Genomic DNA, 16333 nt, shown 5'->3' on the forward strand with positions numbered 1-16333 from the left:
TTACCCTGATAACCCAGTAACCTCACTTTGTAGTACATGCCTCTGGTCTCCTGTTTGAGCGAGAAACTAAACAGAAACTGACTCAAAAATGTCTGTCCTGCAGGAAAACAATCCTTTTAATTTTTAACTTGCTCCTGTTGGAATAAATAATGTGTATGATGCTCTTAAAAAGACAAAAACAGCTGGTCCTGATGGCTTAAAGCCCTACTTCTTACAAATTGATGCAGAGTTTGCTGCTAAACCTTTGACGCACATTTTTAATCTGGCTATAGAAAGTGGGCCCATACCGTATGGAAGGCAGCACATGTCACTCCTTTATTGAAAGGTGGAGATCCATCTTATCCCAAATAATTATTGGCCTGTATCTAAACTTTCAGCTTTAGCTTAAGTGTTGGAACGGCTTATCAGTAATCAATTAAAGGAGTGTTTTTAAGACACAGTTGACCACTCTGTGCTGTTGCAGATACTGTATAGTATAGGGGTGTCTGCAAAAGCTATTCAGTGGTTTGAAAACTACTTGAGTGGTAGAACACAGAGTGTCCAAGTTGATGGTGTTTTTCTACTTTCATGAATATTCAAAAAGGTGTCCCACAGGGCTCCATACTGGGTCCTATTTTATTAACGATTTATGTAAATAATTTGTGTCCTAATGTAACTATTATACAGTTTCATTTCTATGCAGATGGCATTATGTACTCCTCTGCAGCATCATTAGCAAGTGCAATTGATAACCTACAATCTTGTCCAGATAAATGTTTTTAAAAATTGATGGTGTCTATCAGATTTTTAACCTAAATAATATGGTGACTGAAAAAGTCGCAGCAAACAAATATTTGGGTTTTCACTTAGAGGAAAATCTTTCCTTTAAACATCACATCGTGTCTCAAACAAAATAGCTCAGGGTAAAGTTGGGTTTTTTTATAGAAACAAATGCTGTTTTTCTTTTAGTGCAAGAAAAAAATTAATTCAAGCAACATTTTTAACAGTAAATTGATTATGATGATATTTATATATACATGCAAACTCATCCTATTGAAAATGTTGGATTCATTGTATCACACTGCATTAAGATAGGGCCTATTCTGGCAGCTTCTTTGTGAAAGTTGGTTGGTTTTCTTTGTACAATTCTTTGTACTTCCTCTTTTTTGTGCTCTCTACTGACTCCTATCAGCTGCTGCAACCTTCAGCCTTTCAGCCAAATAATATATGTTATCCCTTGAATCCATTCTGTCTTTGTTGGTATTGCTTTTAATGTTTTTTGCACTTTCTTATTGGTGTGAGCTGCAGAGATCCTTTAAACTCTACTATCTGATGAGCATCGACTAATACAAGAATAGGATTAAGGGTTATCTGACCACTGTATGCACATGTTGAGCATTGGTTAATTCATTTTTGTAGTTTGCTCTGTGTTTTACATGTACTGCTTGGTTCTTTTACTTACAGTTTTTATGTCGTTAGTGTTTTGTTTTATTCATTAATAATTTGATGCCATCTTGGCCGGGACTACCTCGCAAAAGAGATTTTGAATTTCAATGGGAAAATTCCTGGAAAAATAAAGGTTAAATGAAATTAAATATGAATTTAAATGTTGAAATTACCCACTATAATCACTTTATCTGTGACAAGCACTAACTCAGGTAAAAACTGTGGATTCAGATTTAAAATGTAGTAATATTTTTACGAGAAACAGATGTGTCTTTTCACTTTTGTGTGGAAACATAATATATGAAAGACGTCCAAGGTCACTATTGCTCCACTAAAAGAACTTCCTTTCAAAAAATTCTGTACATTAATTGTTTTTTTTCCCTTCTGTTTCCCAGAATATTTCCCAATCCATGAACACACCTCTTTAAGTGACTCAGTAACAACTATATCGATTGAAACACGTGGTCAGAATAATACAGTAAACTCACAGCTTGCAGAGCTCACATCACCACCATATTCTACAGAATCGGTAACATTGGAGCCTATCGACACCACATCAGCACCTGAACCAACTATTCCCCCAGACAAGGTAATCACTGAGCCTGATAAAACCACCATGATACCTGAAGCAACTGTTCAGACAGACACATCAACATGGAAGACAACAGGGATCAGTGTGCCATCTCAACCAACACATACCACAGACACAGTATCATTGGAGCAATCTAAGACAACCTTTACATCTCAAGAAAGCAAACAAACTCATTCAGTAACGCCTATATCTGCTGTGACAACACCAGCCCCTGAAACAAGTAATCTCCCTGACACGGTAACCCCAGAGCCTGCTGAGACAACCATGGTACCTACAGCATCAATGTCTGAACCAACAGCTCAAACTGACACATCACCATCACTGTCTACAGTGACTACGTCAACTCAACCAACTCTTGTGACTGACAGAGTATCTTTTGAGCCTACAAAGACAACCTTGTTAGCTCAAGAGACCATGTCAACTGATTCAGTAGCATCTGGTCCTACTGAAACCACTTTGCTTCCAGACACGACAGCTTCTACAACAATATCTAGGCCCACTGTCACCACCACCGTTGCTGAATCAAGTATTTCAACCACTTCTGTGGTATCTGTGCCTGCCGACACCACATCCACACCTGAACCTACCACTACCACAGTGACACTTATTACTGAGCCTGATAAAACCACCATGGTACCTGAAGCAACTGTTCAGACTGACATATCAACATGGAAGACAACAGGGATCAGTGTCCCATCTCAACCAACACATACCACAGAAGCAGTATCATTGGAGCAATCTAAGACAACCTTTACATCACAAGAAAGCAAACAAACTCATTCAGTAACGCCTATACCTGATGTGACCACACCAGCCCCTGAAACAAGTAATCTCCCTGACACAGTAACCCCAGAGCCTGCTGAGACAACCATGGTACCTACAGCATCAATGTCTGAACCAACAGCTCAAACTGACACATCACCATCACAGTCTACAGTGACTACGTCAACTCAACCAACTCTTGTGACTGACAGGGTATCTTTGGAGCCTGCAAAGACAACCTTGTTAGCTCAAGAGACCATGTCAACTGATTCAGTAGGATCTGGTCCTACTGAAATGACAGCTTCTACAACAATATCTAGGCCCACTGTTACCACCACCATTGCTGAATCAAGTATTTCAACCACTTCTGTGGTATCTGTGCCTGCCGACACCACATCCACACCTGAACCTACCACTACCACAGAGACACTTATCACTGAGCCTGATAAAACCACCATGGTACCTGAAGCAACTGTTCAGACTGACACATCAACATGGAAGACAACAGGGATCATTGTCCCATCTCAACCAACACATACCACAGACACAGTATCATTGGAGCAATCTAAGACAACCTTTACATCACAAGAAAGCAAACAAACTCATTCAGTAACGCCTATACCTGATGTGACCACACCAGCCCCTGAAACAAGTAATCTCCCTGACACAGTAACCCCAGAGCCTGCTGAGACAACCATGGTACCTACAGCATCAATGTCTGAACCAACAGCTCAAACTGACACATCACCATCACTGTCTACAGTGACTACGTCAACTCAACCAACTCTTGTGACTGACAGAGTATCTTTTGAGCCTACAAAGACAACCTTGTTAGCTCAAGAGACCATGTCAACTGATTCAGTAACATCTGGTCCTACTGAAATGACAGCTTCTACAACAGTATCTAGGCCCACTGTTACCACCACCGTTGCTGAATCAAGTATTTCAACCACCTCTGTGGTATCTGTGCCTGCAGACACCACATCCACACCTGAACCTACCACTACCACAGTGACACTTATCACTGAGCCTGATAAAACCACCATGGTACCTGAAGCAACTGTTCAGACTGACACATCAACATGGAAGACAACAGGGATCAGTGTGCCATCTCAACCAACACAAACCACAGACACAGTATCATTGGAGCAATCTAAGACAACCTTTACATCACAAGAAAGCAAACAAACTCATTCGGTGACGCCTATACCTGATGTGACCACACCAGCCCCTGAAACAAGTAAACTCCCTGACACAGTAACCCCAGAGCCTGCTGAGACAACCATGGTACCTACAGCATCAGTGTCTGAACCGACAACTCAGACTGACACATCACCATCACTGTCTACAGCGACTACGTCAACTCAACCAACTCTTGTGACTGACAGAGTATCTTTTGAGCCTACAAAGACAACCTTGTTAGCTCAAGAGACCATGTCAACTGATTCAGTAGCATCTGGTCCTACTGAAACCACTTTGCTTCCAGTCACGACAGCTTCTACAACAATATCTAGGCCCACTGTCACCACCACCGTTGCTGAATCAAGTATTTCAACCACTTCTGTGGTATCTGTGCCTGCCGACACCACATCCACACCTGAACCTACCACTACCACTGTGACACTTATCACTGAGCCTGATAAAACCACCATGGTACCTGAAGCAACTGTTCAGACTGACACATCAACACGGAAGACAACAGGGATCAGTTTGCCATCTCAACCAACACATACCACAGACACAGTATCATTGGAGCAATCTAAGACAACCTTTACATCACAAGAAAGCAAACAAACTCATTCAGTAACGCCTATACCTGATGTGACCACACCAGCCCCTGAAACAAGTAATCTCCCTGACACAGTAACCCCAGAGCCTGCTGAGACAACCATGGTACCTACAGCATCAGTGTCTGAACCAACAACTCAGACTGACACATCACCATCACTGTCTACAGCGACTACGTCAACTCAGCCAACTCTTGTGACTGACAGAGTATCTTTGGAGCCTGAGAAGACAACCTTGTTAGCTCAAGAGACCATGTCAACTGATTCAGTAACATCTGGTCCTACTGAAATGACAGCTTCTACAACAATATCTAGGCCCACTGTCACCACCACCGTTGCTGAATCAAGTATTTCAACCACTTCTGTGGTATCTGTGCCTGCCGACACCACATCCACACCTGAACCTACCACTACCACTGTGACACTTATCACTGAGCCTGATAAAACCACCATGGTACCTGAAGCAACTGTTCAGACTGACACATCAACATGGAAGACAACAGGGATCAGTGTCCCATCTCAACCAACACATACCACAGACACAGTATCATTGGAGCAATCTAAGACAACCTTTACATCACAAGAAAGCAAACAAACTCATTCAGTAACGCCTATACCTGATGTGACCACACCAGCCCCTGAAACAAGTAATCTCCCTGACACAGTAACCCCAGAGCCTGCTGAGACAACCATGGTACCTACAGCCTCAGTGTCTGAACCAACAGCTCAGACTGACACATCACCATCACTATCTACAGCGACTACGTCAACTCAACCAACTTTTGTGACTGACAGAGTATCTTTTGAGCCTGCAAAGACAACCTTGTTAGCTCAAGAGACCATGTCAACTGATTCAGCAGCATCTGGTCCTACTGAAACCACTTTGCTTCCAGACACGACAGCTTCTACAACAATATCTAGGCCCACTGTCACCACCACCGTCGCTGAATCAAGTATTTCAACCACTTCTGTGGTATCTGTGCCTGCCGACACCACATCCACACCTGAACCTACCACTACCACAGTGACACTTATCACTGAGCCTGATAAAACCACCATGGTACCTGAAGCAACTGTTCAGACTGACACATCAACATGGAAGACAACAGGGATCAGTGTCCCATCTCAACCAACACATACCACAGACACAGTATCATTGGAGCAATCTAAGACAACCTTTACATCACAAGAAAGCAAACAAACTCATTCAGTAACGCCTATACCTGATGTGACCACACCAGCCCCTGAAACAAGTAATCTCCCTGACACAGTAACCCCAGAGCCTGCTGAGACAACCATGGTACCTACAGCATCAATGTCTGAACCAACAGCTCAAACTGACACATCACCATCACTGTCTACAGTGACTACGTCAACTCAACCAACTCTTGTGACTGACAGAGTATCTTTTGAGCCTACAAAGACAACCTTGTTAGCTCAAGAGACCATGTCAACTGATTCAGTAACATCTGGTCCTACTGAAATGACAGCTTCTACAACAATATCTAGGCCCACTGTCACCACCACCGTTGCTGAATCAAGTATTTCAACCACTTCTGTGGTATCTGTGCCTGCCGACACCACATCCACACCTGAACCTACCACTACCACTGTGACACTTATCACTGAGCCTGATAAAACCACCATGGTACCTGAAGCAACTGTTCAGACTGACACATCAACATGGAAGACAACAGGGATCAGTGTCCCATCTCAACCAACACATACCACAGACACAGTATCATTGGAGCAATCTAAGACAACCTTTACATCACAAGAAAGCAAACAAACTCATTCAGTAACGCCTATACCTGATGTGACCACACCAGCCCCTGAAACAAGTAATCTCCCTGACACAGTAACCCCAGAGCCTGCTGAGACAACCATGGTACCTACAGCCTCAGTGTCTGAACCAACAGCTCAGACTGACACATCACCATCACTATCTACAGCGACTACGTCAACTCAACCAACTCTTGTGACTGACAGAGTATCTTTTGAGCCTACAAAGACAACCTTGTTAGCTCAAGAGACCATGTCAACTGATTCAGTAGGATCTGGTCCTACTGAAACCACTTTGCTTCCAGACACGACAGCTTCTACAACAATATCTAGGCCCACTGTTACCACCACCGTTGCTGAATCAAGTATTTCAACCACTTCTGTGGTATCTGTGCCTGCCGACACCACATCCACACCTGAACCTACCACTACCACAGTGACACTTATCACTGAGCCTGATAAAACCACCATGGTACCTGAAGCAACTGTTCAGACTGACACATCAACATGGAAGACAACAGGGATCAGTGTGCCATCCCAACCAACACATACCACAGACACAGTATCATTGGAGCAATCTAAAACAACCTTTACATCACAAGAAAGCAAACAAACTCATTCAGTAACGCCTATACCTGCTGTGACCACACCAGCGCCTGAAACAAGTAATCTCCCTGACACAGTAACCCCAGAGCCTGCTGAGACAACCATGGTACCTACATCATCAGTGTCTGAACCAACAGCTCAGACTGACACACCACCATCACTGTCTACAGTGACTATGTCAACTCAACCAACTCTTGTGACTGACAGAGTATCTTTGGAGCCTGCAAAGACAACCTTGTTAGCTCAAGAGACCATGTCAACTGATTCAGTAGCATCTGGTCCTACTGAAACCACTTTACTTCCAGAAACGACAGCTTCTACAACAATATCTAGGCCCACTGTTACCACCACCATTGCTGAATCAAGTATTTCAACCACTTCTGTGGTATCTGTGCCTGCAGACATCACATCCACACCTGAATCTATCACTACCACAGTGACACTTATCACTGAGCCTGATAAAACCACCATGGTACCTGAAGCAACTGTTCAGACTGACACATCAACATGGAAGACAACAGGGATCAGTGTGCCATCTCAACCAACACATACCACAGACACAGTATCATTGGAGCAATCTAAGACAACTTTTACATCACAAGAAAGCAAACAAACTCATTCAGTAACACCTATACCTGCTGTGACCACACCAGCCCCTGAAACAAGTAATCTCCCTGACACAGTAACCCCAGAGCCTGCTGAGACAACCATGGTACCTACATCATCAGTGTCTGAACCAACAGCTCAGACTGACACACCACCATCACTGTCTACAGTGACTATGTCAACTCAACCAACTCTTGTGACTGACAGAGTATCTTTGGAGCCTGCAAAGACAACCTTGTTAGCTCAAGAGACCATGTCAACTGATTCAGTAGCATCTGGTCCTACTGAAACCACTTTACTTCCAGAAACGACAGCTTCTACAACAATATCTAGGTCCACTGTTACCACCACCATTGCTGAATCAAGTATTTCAACCACTTCTGTGGTATCTGTGCCTGCAGACATCACATCCACACCTGAATCTATCACTACCACAGTGACACTTATCACTGAGCCTGATAAAACCACCATGGTACCTGAAGCAACTGTTCAGACTGACACATCAACATGGAAGACAACAGGGATCAGTGTGCCATCTCAACCAACACATACCACAGACACAGTATCATTGGAGCAATCTAAGACAACTTTTACATCACAAGAAAGCAAACAAACTCATTCAGTAACACCTATACCTGCTGTGACCACACCAGCCCCTGAAACAAGTAATCTCCCTGACACAGTAACCCCAGAGCCTGCTGAGACAACCATGGTACCTACAGCATCAATGTCTGAACCAACAGCTCAAACTGACACATCACCATCACTGTCTACAGTGACTACGTCAACTCAACCAACTCTTGTGACTGACAGAGTATCTTTTGAGCCTACAAAGACAACCTTGTTAGCTCAAGAGACCATGTCAACTGATTCAGTAGGATCTGGTCCTACTGAAACCACTTTGCTTCCAGACACGACAGCTTCTACAACAATATCTAGGCCCAATGTTACCACCACCGTTGCTGAATCAAGTATTTCAACCACTTCTGTGGTATCTGTGCCTGCCGACACCACATCCACACCTGAACCTACCACTACCACAGTGACACTTATCACTGAGCCTGATAAAACCACCATGGTACCTGAAGCAACTGTTCAGACTGACACATCAACATGGAAGACAACAGGGATCAGTGTGCCATCCCAACCAACACATACCACAGACACAGTATCATTGGAGCAATCTAAAACAACCTTTACATCACAAGAAAGCAAACAAACTCATTCAGTAACGCCTATACCTGCTGTGACCACACCAGCGCCTGAAACAAGTAATCTCCCTGACACAGTAACCCCAGAGCCTGCTGAGACAACCATGGTACCTACAGCATCAATGTCTGAACCAACAGCTCAAACTGACACATCACCATCACTGTCTACAGTGACTACGTCAACTCAACCAACTCTTGTGACTGACAGAGTATCTTTTGAGCCTACAAAGACAACCTTGTTAGCTCAAGAGACCATGTCAACTGATTCAGTAGGATCTGGTCCTACTGAAACCACTTTGCTTCCAGACACGACAGCTTCTACAACAATATCTAGGCCCAATGTTACCACCACCGTTGCTGAATCAAGTATTTCAACCACTTCTGTGGTATCTGTGCCTGCCGACACCACATCCACACCTGAACCTACCACTACCACAGTGACACTTATCACTGAGCCTGATAAAACCACCATGGTACCTGAAGCAACTGTTCAGACTGACACATCAACATGGAAGACAACAGGGATCAGTGTGCCATCCCAACCAACACATACCACAGACACAGTATCATTGGAGCAATCTAAAACAACCTTTACATCACAAGAAAGCAAACAAACTCATTCAGTAACGCCTATACCTGCTGTGACCACACCAGCGCCTGAAACAAGTAATCTCCCTGACACAGTAACCCCAGAGCCTGCTGAGACAACCATGGTACCTACATCATCAGTGTCTGAACCAACAGCTCAGACTGACACACCACCATCACTGTCTACAGTGACTATGTCAACTCAACCAACTCTTGTGACTGACAGAGTATCTTTGGAGCCTGCAAAGACAACCTTGTTAGCTCAAGAGACCATGTCAACTGATTCAGTAGCATCTGGTCCTACTGAAACCACTTTACTTCCAGAAACGACAGCTTCTACAACAATATCTAGGCCCACTGTTACCACCACCATTGCTGAATCAAGTATTTCAACCACTTCTGTGGTATCTGTGCCTGCAGACATCACATCCACACCTGAATCTATCACTACCACAGTGACACTTATCACTGAGCCTGATAAAACCACCATGGTACCTGAAGCAACTGTTCAGACTGACACATCAACATGGAAGACAACAGGGATCAGTGTGCCATCCCAACCAACACATACCACAGACACAGTATCATTGGAGCAATCTAAAACAACCTTTACATCACAAGAAAGCAAACAAACTCATTCAGTAACGCCTATACCTGCTGTGACCACACCAGCGCCTGAAACAAGTAATCTCCCTGACACAGTAACCCCAGAGCCTGCTGAGACAACCATGGTACCTACATCATCAGTGTCTGAACCAACAGCTCAGACTGACACACCACCATCACTGTCTACAGTGACTATGTCAACTCAACCAACTCTTGTGACTGACAGAGTATCTTTGGAGCCTGCAAAGACAACCTTGTTAGCTCAAGAGACCATGTCAACTGATTCAGTAGCATCTGGTCCTACTGAAACCACTTTACTTCCAGAAACGACAGCTTCTACAACAATATCTAGGCCCACTGTTACCACCACCATTGCTGAATCAAGTATTTCAACCACTTCTGTGGTATCTGTGCCTGCAGACATCACATCCACACCTGAATCTATCACTACCACAGTGACACTTATCACTGAGCCTGATAAAACCACCATGGTACCTGAAGCAACTGTTCAGACTGACACATCAACATGGAAGACAACAGGGATCAGTGTGCCATCCCAACCAACACATACCACAGACACAGTATCATTGGAGCAATCTAAAACAACCTTTACATCACAAGAAAGCAAACAAACTCATTCAGTAACGCCTATACCTGCTGTGACCACACCAGCGCCTGAAACAAGTAATCTCCCTGACACAGTAACCCCAGAGCCTGCTGAGACAACCATGGTACCTACATCATCAGTGTCTGAACCAACAGCTCAGACTGACACACCACCATCACTGTCTACAGTGACTATGTCAACTCAACCAACTCTTGTGACTGACAGAGTATCTTTGGAGCCTGCAAAGACAACCTTGTTAGCTCAAGAGACCATGTCAACTGATTCAGTAGCATCTGGTCCTACTGAAACCAGTTTACTTCCAGAAACGACAGCTTCTACAACAATATCTAGGCCCACTGTTACCACCACCATTGCTGAATCAAGTATTTCAACCACTTCTGTGGTATCTGTGCCTGCAGACATCACATCCACACCTGAATCTATCACTACCACAGTGACACTTATCACTGAGCCTGATAAAACCACCATGGTACCTGAAGCAACTGTTCAGACTGACACATCAACATGGAAGACAACAGGGATCAGTGTGCCATCTCAACCAACACATACCACAGACACAGTATCATTGGAGCAATCTAAGACAACTTTTACATCACAAGAAAGCAAACAAACTCATTCAGTAACACCTATACCTGCTGTGACCACACCAGCCCCTGAAACAAGTAATCTCCCTGACACAGTAACCCCAGAGCCTGCTGAGACAACCATGGTACCTACAGCATCAATGTCTGAACCAACAGCTCAAACTGACACATCACCATCACTGTCTACAGTGACTACGTCAACTCAACCAACTCTTGTGACTGACAGAGTATCTTTTGAGCCTACAAAGACAACCTTGTTAGCTCAAGAGACCATGTCAACTGATTCAGTAGGATCTGGTCCTACTGAAACCACTTTGCTTCCAGACACGACAGCTTCTACAACAATATCTAGGCCCAATGTTACCACCACCGTTGCTGAATCAAGTATTTCAACCACTTCTGTGGTATCTGTGCCTGCCGACACCACATCCACACCTGAACCTACCACTACCACAGTGACACTTATCACTGAGCCTGATAAAACCACCATGGTACCTGAAGCAACTGTTCAGACTGACACATCAACATGGAAGACAACAGGGATCAGTGTGCCATCCCAACCAACACATACCACAGACACAGTATCATTGGAGCAATCTAAAACAACCTTTACATCACAAGAAAGCAAACAAACTCATTCAGTAACGCCTATACCTGCTGTGACCACACCAGCGCCTGAAACAAGTAATCTCCCTGACACAGTAACCCCAGAGCCTGCTGAGACAACCATGGTACCTACATCATCAGTGTCTGAACCAACAGCTCAGACTGACACACCACCATCACTGTCTACAGTGACTATGTCAACTCAACCAACTCTTGTGACTGACAGAGTATCTTTGGAGCCTGCAAAGACAACCTTGTTAGCTCAAGAGACCATGTCAACTGATTCAGTAGCATCTGGTCCTACTGAAACCACTTTACTTCCAGAAACGACAGCTTCTACAACAATATCTAGGCCCACTGTTACCACCACCATTGCTGAATCAAGTATTTCAACCACTTCTGTGGTATCTGTGCCTGCAGACATCACATCCACACCTGAATCTATCACTACCACAGTGACACTTATCACTGAGCCTGATAAAACCACCATGGTACCTGAAGCAACTGTTCAGACTGACACATCAACATGGAAGACAACAGGGATCAGTGTGCCATCCCAACCAACACATACCACAGACACAGTATCATTGGAGCAATCTAAAACAACCTTTACATCACAAGAAAGCAAACAAACTCATTCAGTAACGCCTATACCTGCTGTGACCACACCAGCGCCTGAAACAAGTAATCTCCCTGACACAGTAACCCCAGAGCCTGCTGAGACAACCATGGTACCTACATCATCAGTGTCTGAACCAACAGCTCAGACTGACACACCACCATCACTGTCTACAGTGACTATGTCAACTCAACCAACTCTTGTGACTGACAGAGTATCTTTGGAGCCTGCAAAGACAACCTTGTTAGCTCAAGAGACCATGTCAACTGATTCAGTAGCATCTGGTCCTACTGAAACCACTTTACTTCCAGAAACGACAGCTTCTACAACAATATCTAGGCCCACTGTTACCACCACCATTGCTGAATCAAGTATTTCAACCACTTCTGTGGTATCTGTGCCTGCAGACATCACATCCACACCTGAATCTATCACTACCACAGTGACACTTATCACTGAGCCTGATAAAACCACCATGGTACCTGAAGCAACTGTTCAGACTGACACATCAACATGGAAGACAACAGGGATCAGTGTGCCATCCCAACCAACACATACCACAGACACAGTATCATTGGAGCAATCTAAAACAACCTTTACATCACAAGAAAGCAAACAAACTCATTCAGTAACGCCTATACCTGCTGTGACCACACCAGCGCCTGAAACAAGTAATCTCCCTGACACAGTAACCCCAGAGCCTGCTGAGACAACCATGGTACCTACATCATCAGTGTCTGAACCAACAGCTCAGACTGACACACCACCATCACTGTCTACAGTGACTATGTCAACTCAACCAACTCTTGTGACTGACAGAGTATCTTTGGAGCCTGCAAAGACAACCTTGTTAGCTCAAGAGACCATGTCAACTGATTCAGTAGCATCTGGTCCTACTGAAACCACTTTACTTCCAGAAACGACAGCTTCTACAACAATATCTAGGCCCACTGTTACCACCACCATTGCTGAATCAAGTATTTCAACCACTTCTGTGGTATCTGTGCCTGCAGACATCACATCCACACCTGAATCTATCACTACCACAGTGACACTTATCACTGAGCCTGATAAAACCACCATGGTACCTGAAGCAACTGTTCAGACTGACACATCAACATGGAAGACAACAGGGATCAGTGTGCCATCTCAACCAACACATACCACAGACACAGTATCATTGGAGCAATCTAAGACAACTTTTACATCACAAGAAAGCAAACAAACTCATTCAGTAACACCTATACCTGCTGTGACCACACCAGCCCCTGAAACAAGTAATCTCCCTGACACAGTAACCCCAGAGCCTGCTGAGACAACCATGGTACCTACAGCATCAATGTCTGAACCAACAGCTCAAACTGACACATCACCATCACTGTCTACAGTGACTACGTCAACTCAACCAACTCTTGTGACTGACAGAGTATCTTTTGAGCCTACAAAGACAACCTTGTTAGCTCAAGAGACCATGTCAACTGATTCAGTAGGATCTGGTCCTACTGAAACCACTTTGCTTCCAGACACGACAGCTTCTACAACAATATCTAGGCCCAATGTTACCACCACCGTTGCTGAATCAAGTATTTCAACCACTTCTGTGGTATCTGTGCCTGCCGACACCACATCCACACCTGAACCTACCACTACCACAGTGACACTTATCACTGAGCCTGATAAAACCACCATGGTACCTGAAGCAACTGTTCAGACTGACACATCAACATGGAAGACAACAGGGATCAGTGTGCCATCCCAACCAACACATACCACAGACACAGTATCATTGGAGCAATCTAAAACAACCTTTACATCACAAGAAAGCAAACAAACTCATTCAGTAACGCCTATACCTGCTGTGACCACACCAGCGCCTGAAACAAGTAATCTCCCTGACACAGTAACCCCAGAGCCTGCTGAGACAACCATGGTACCTACATCATCAGTGTCTGAACCAACAGCTCAGACTGACACACCACCATCACTGTCTACAGTGACTATGTCAACTCAACCAACTCTTGTGACTGACAGAGTATCTTTGGAGCCTGCAAAGACAACCTTGTTAGCTCAAGAGACCATGTCAACTGATTCAGTAGCATCTGGTCCTACTGAAACCACTTTACTTCCAGAAACGACAGCTTCTACAACAATATCTAGGCCCACTGTTACCACCACCATTGCTGAATCAAGTATTTCAACCACTTCTGTGGTATCTGTGCCTGCAGACATCACATCCACACCTGAATCTATCACTACCACAGTGACACTTATCACTGAGCCTGATAAAACCACCATGGTACCTGAAGCAACTGTTCAGACTGACACATCAACATGGAAGACAACAGGGATCAGTGTGCCATCCCAACCAACACATACCACAGACACAGTATCATTGGAGCAATCTAAAACAACCTTTACATCACAAGAAAGCAAACAAACTCATTCAGTAACGCCTATACCTGCTGTGACCACACCAGCGCCTGAAACAAGTAATCTCCCTGACACAGTAACCCCAGAGCCTGCTGAGACAACCATGGTACCTACATCATCAGTGTCTGAACCAACAGCTCAGACTGACACACCACCATCACTGTCTACAGTGACTATGTCAACTCAACCAACTCTTGTGACTGACAGAGTATCTTTGGAGCCTGCAAAGACAACCTTGTTAGCTCAAGAGACCATGTCAACTGATTCAGTAGCATCTGGTCCTACTGAAACCACTTTACTTCCAGAAACGACAGCTTCTACAACAATATCTAGGCCCACTGTTACCACCACCATTGCTGAATCAAGTATTTCAACCACTTCTGTGGTATCTGTGCCTGCAGACATCACATCCACACCTGAATCTATCACTACCACAGTGACACTTATCACTGAGCCTGATAAAACCACCATGGTACCTGAAGCAACTGTTCAGACTGACACATCAACATGGAAGACAACAGGGATCAGTGTGCCATCTCAACCAACACATACCACAGACACAGTATCATTGGAGCAATCTAAGACAACTTTTACATCACAAGAAAGCAAACAAACTCATTCAGTAACACCTATACCTGCTGTGACCACACCAGCCCCTGAAACAAGTAATCTCCCTGACACAGTAACCCCAGAGCCTGCTGAGACAACCATGGTACCTACAGCATCAATGTCTGAACCAACAGCTCAAACTGACACATCACCATCACTGTCTACAGTGACTACGTCAACTCAACCAACTCTTGTGACTGACAGAGTATCTTTTGAGCCTACAAAGACAACCTTGTTAGCTCAAGAGACCATGTCAACTGATTCAGTAACATCTGACCCTGACAAGACATCCACGGCACATGAACCTCCTGCTCAGACTAACACACCAACATTACTTCCCACAAAAAGTATTTTAACATCACAACCTACAGATGACAGTGGCACAGGAACACCGGAGTCTTTTGAAACCACCTTGATACCTAAGGAAAGCTTTTCAACTCATCCAGTAACATCTGGTCCTACTGAAGCCACTTTGCTACCTGAAACTACAGCTTTTACAAAAACATATGAGCCCAGTGTTACCACATCATCATTTAAAACAACTTCTCCAACAGATCCCCTAACAACAATATCCACAGTTACACCAACAGCCCTGGTGACTGAAAGACCCAGAACTTTACCAACTACAAAACCAACAACGCCAACATCCAAAGCAACAACTGGTCTGACAACTGCACAACCTACCACCACAACAACTCAAACAACCTCTAGACCATTCACAACTGCAAAACCTAAAAACTGCCAAAATGGGGGATATTTGAATGGATCTAACTGCATATGTCTTGTGGGATTCTCTGGAGAACTTTGTCAATTTGTTGAAACATTTGAGCCAGGTACTTTCAACTTCAAGCAAACTTTGCCATTGTTAGATGTAACTTAAATAGACTAAAAA

General features: G+C 44.2%; 1 protein-coding gene across 5 annotated transcripts in view; it reads left to right on the plus strand.

Moving 5' to 3' along the window:
- The window catches only part of LOC118307104 (mucin-2), a 34638-nt gene that overhangs the window by 4333 nt on the left and 13972 nt on the right, over positions 1-16333 (plus strand). Inside the window, exons 2-3 of one of the 5 annotated variants that reach the window (XM_047331682.1) lie at positions 1821-13875; positions 15694-16274. In XM_047331682.1, the coding sequence (XP_047187638.1) occupies positions 1821-13875; positions 15694-16274 (12636 nt within the window). Of the gene's footprint in view, positions 1-1820; positions 16275-16333 lie in introns of all 5 variants that reach the window. The other 4 variants (XM_047331680.1, XM_047331677.1, XM_047331672.1 and 1 more) reach the window with 4 other exon arrangements.

Source organism: Scophthalmus maximus, chromosome 1 (assembly GCF_022379125.1).
Source record: "Scophthalmus maximus strain ysfricsl-2021 chromosome 1, ASM2237912v1, whole genome shotgun sequence".
NCBI classification, from domain to species: Eukaryota; Metazoa; Chordata; class Actinopteri; order Pleuronectiformes; family Scophthalmidae; genus Scophthalmus; species Scophthalmus maximus.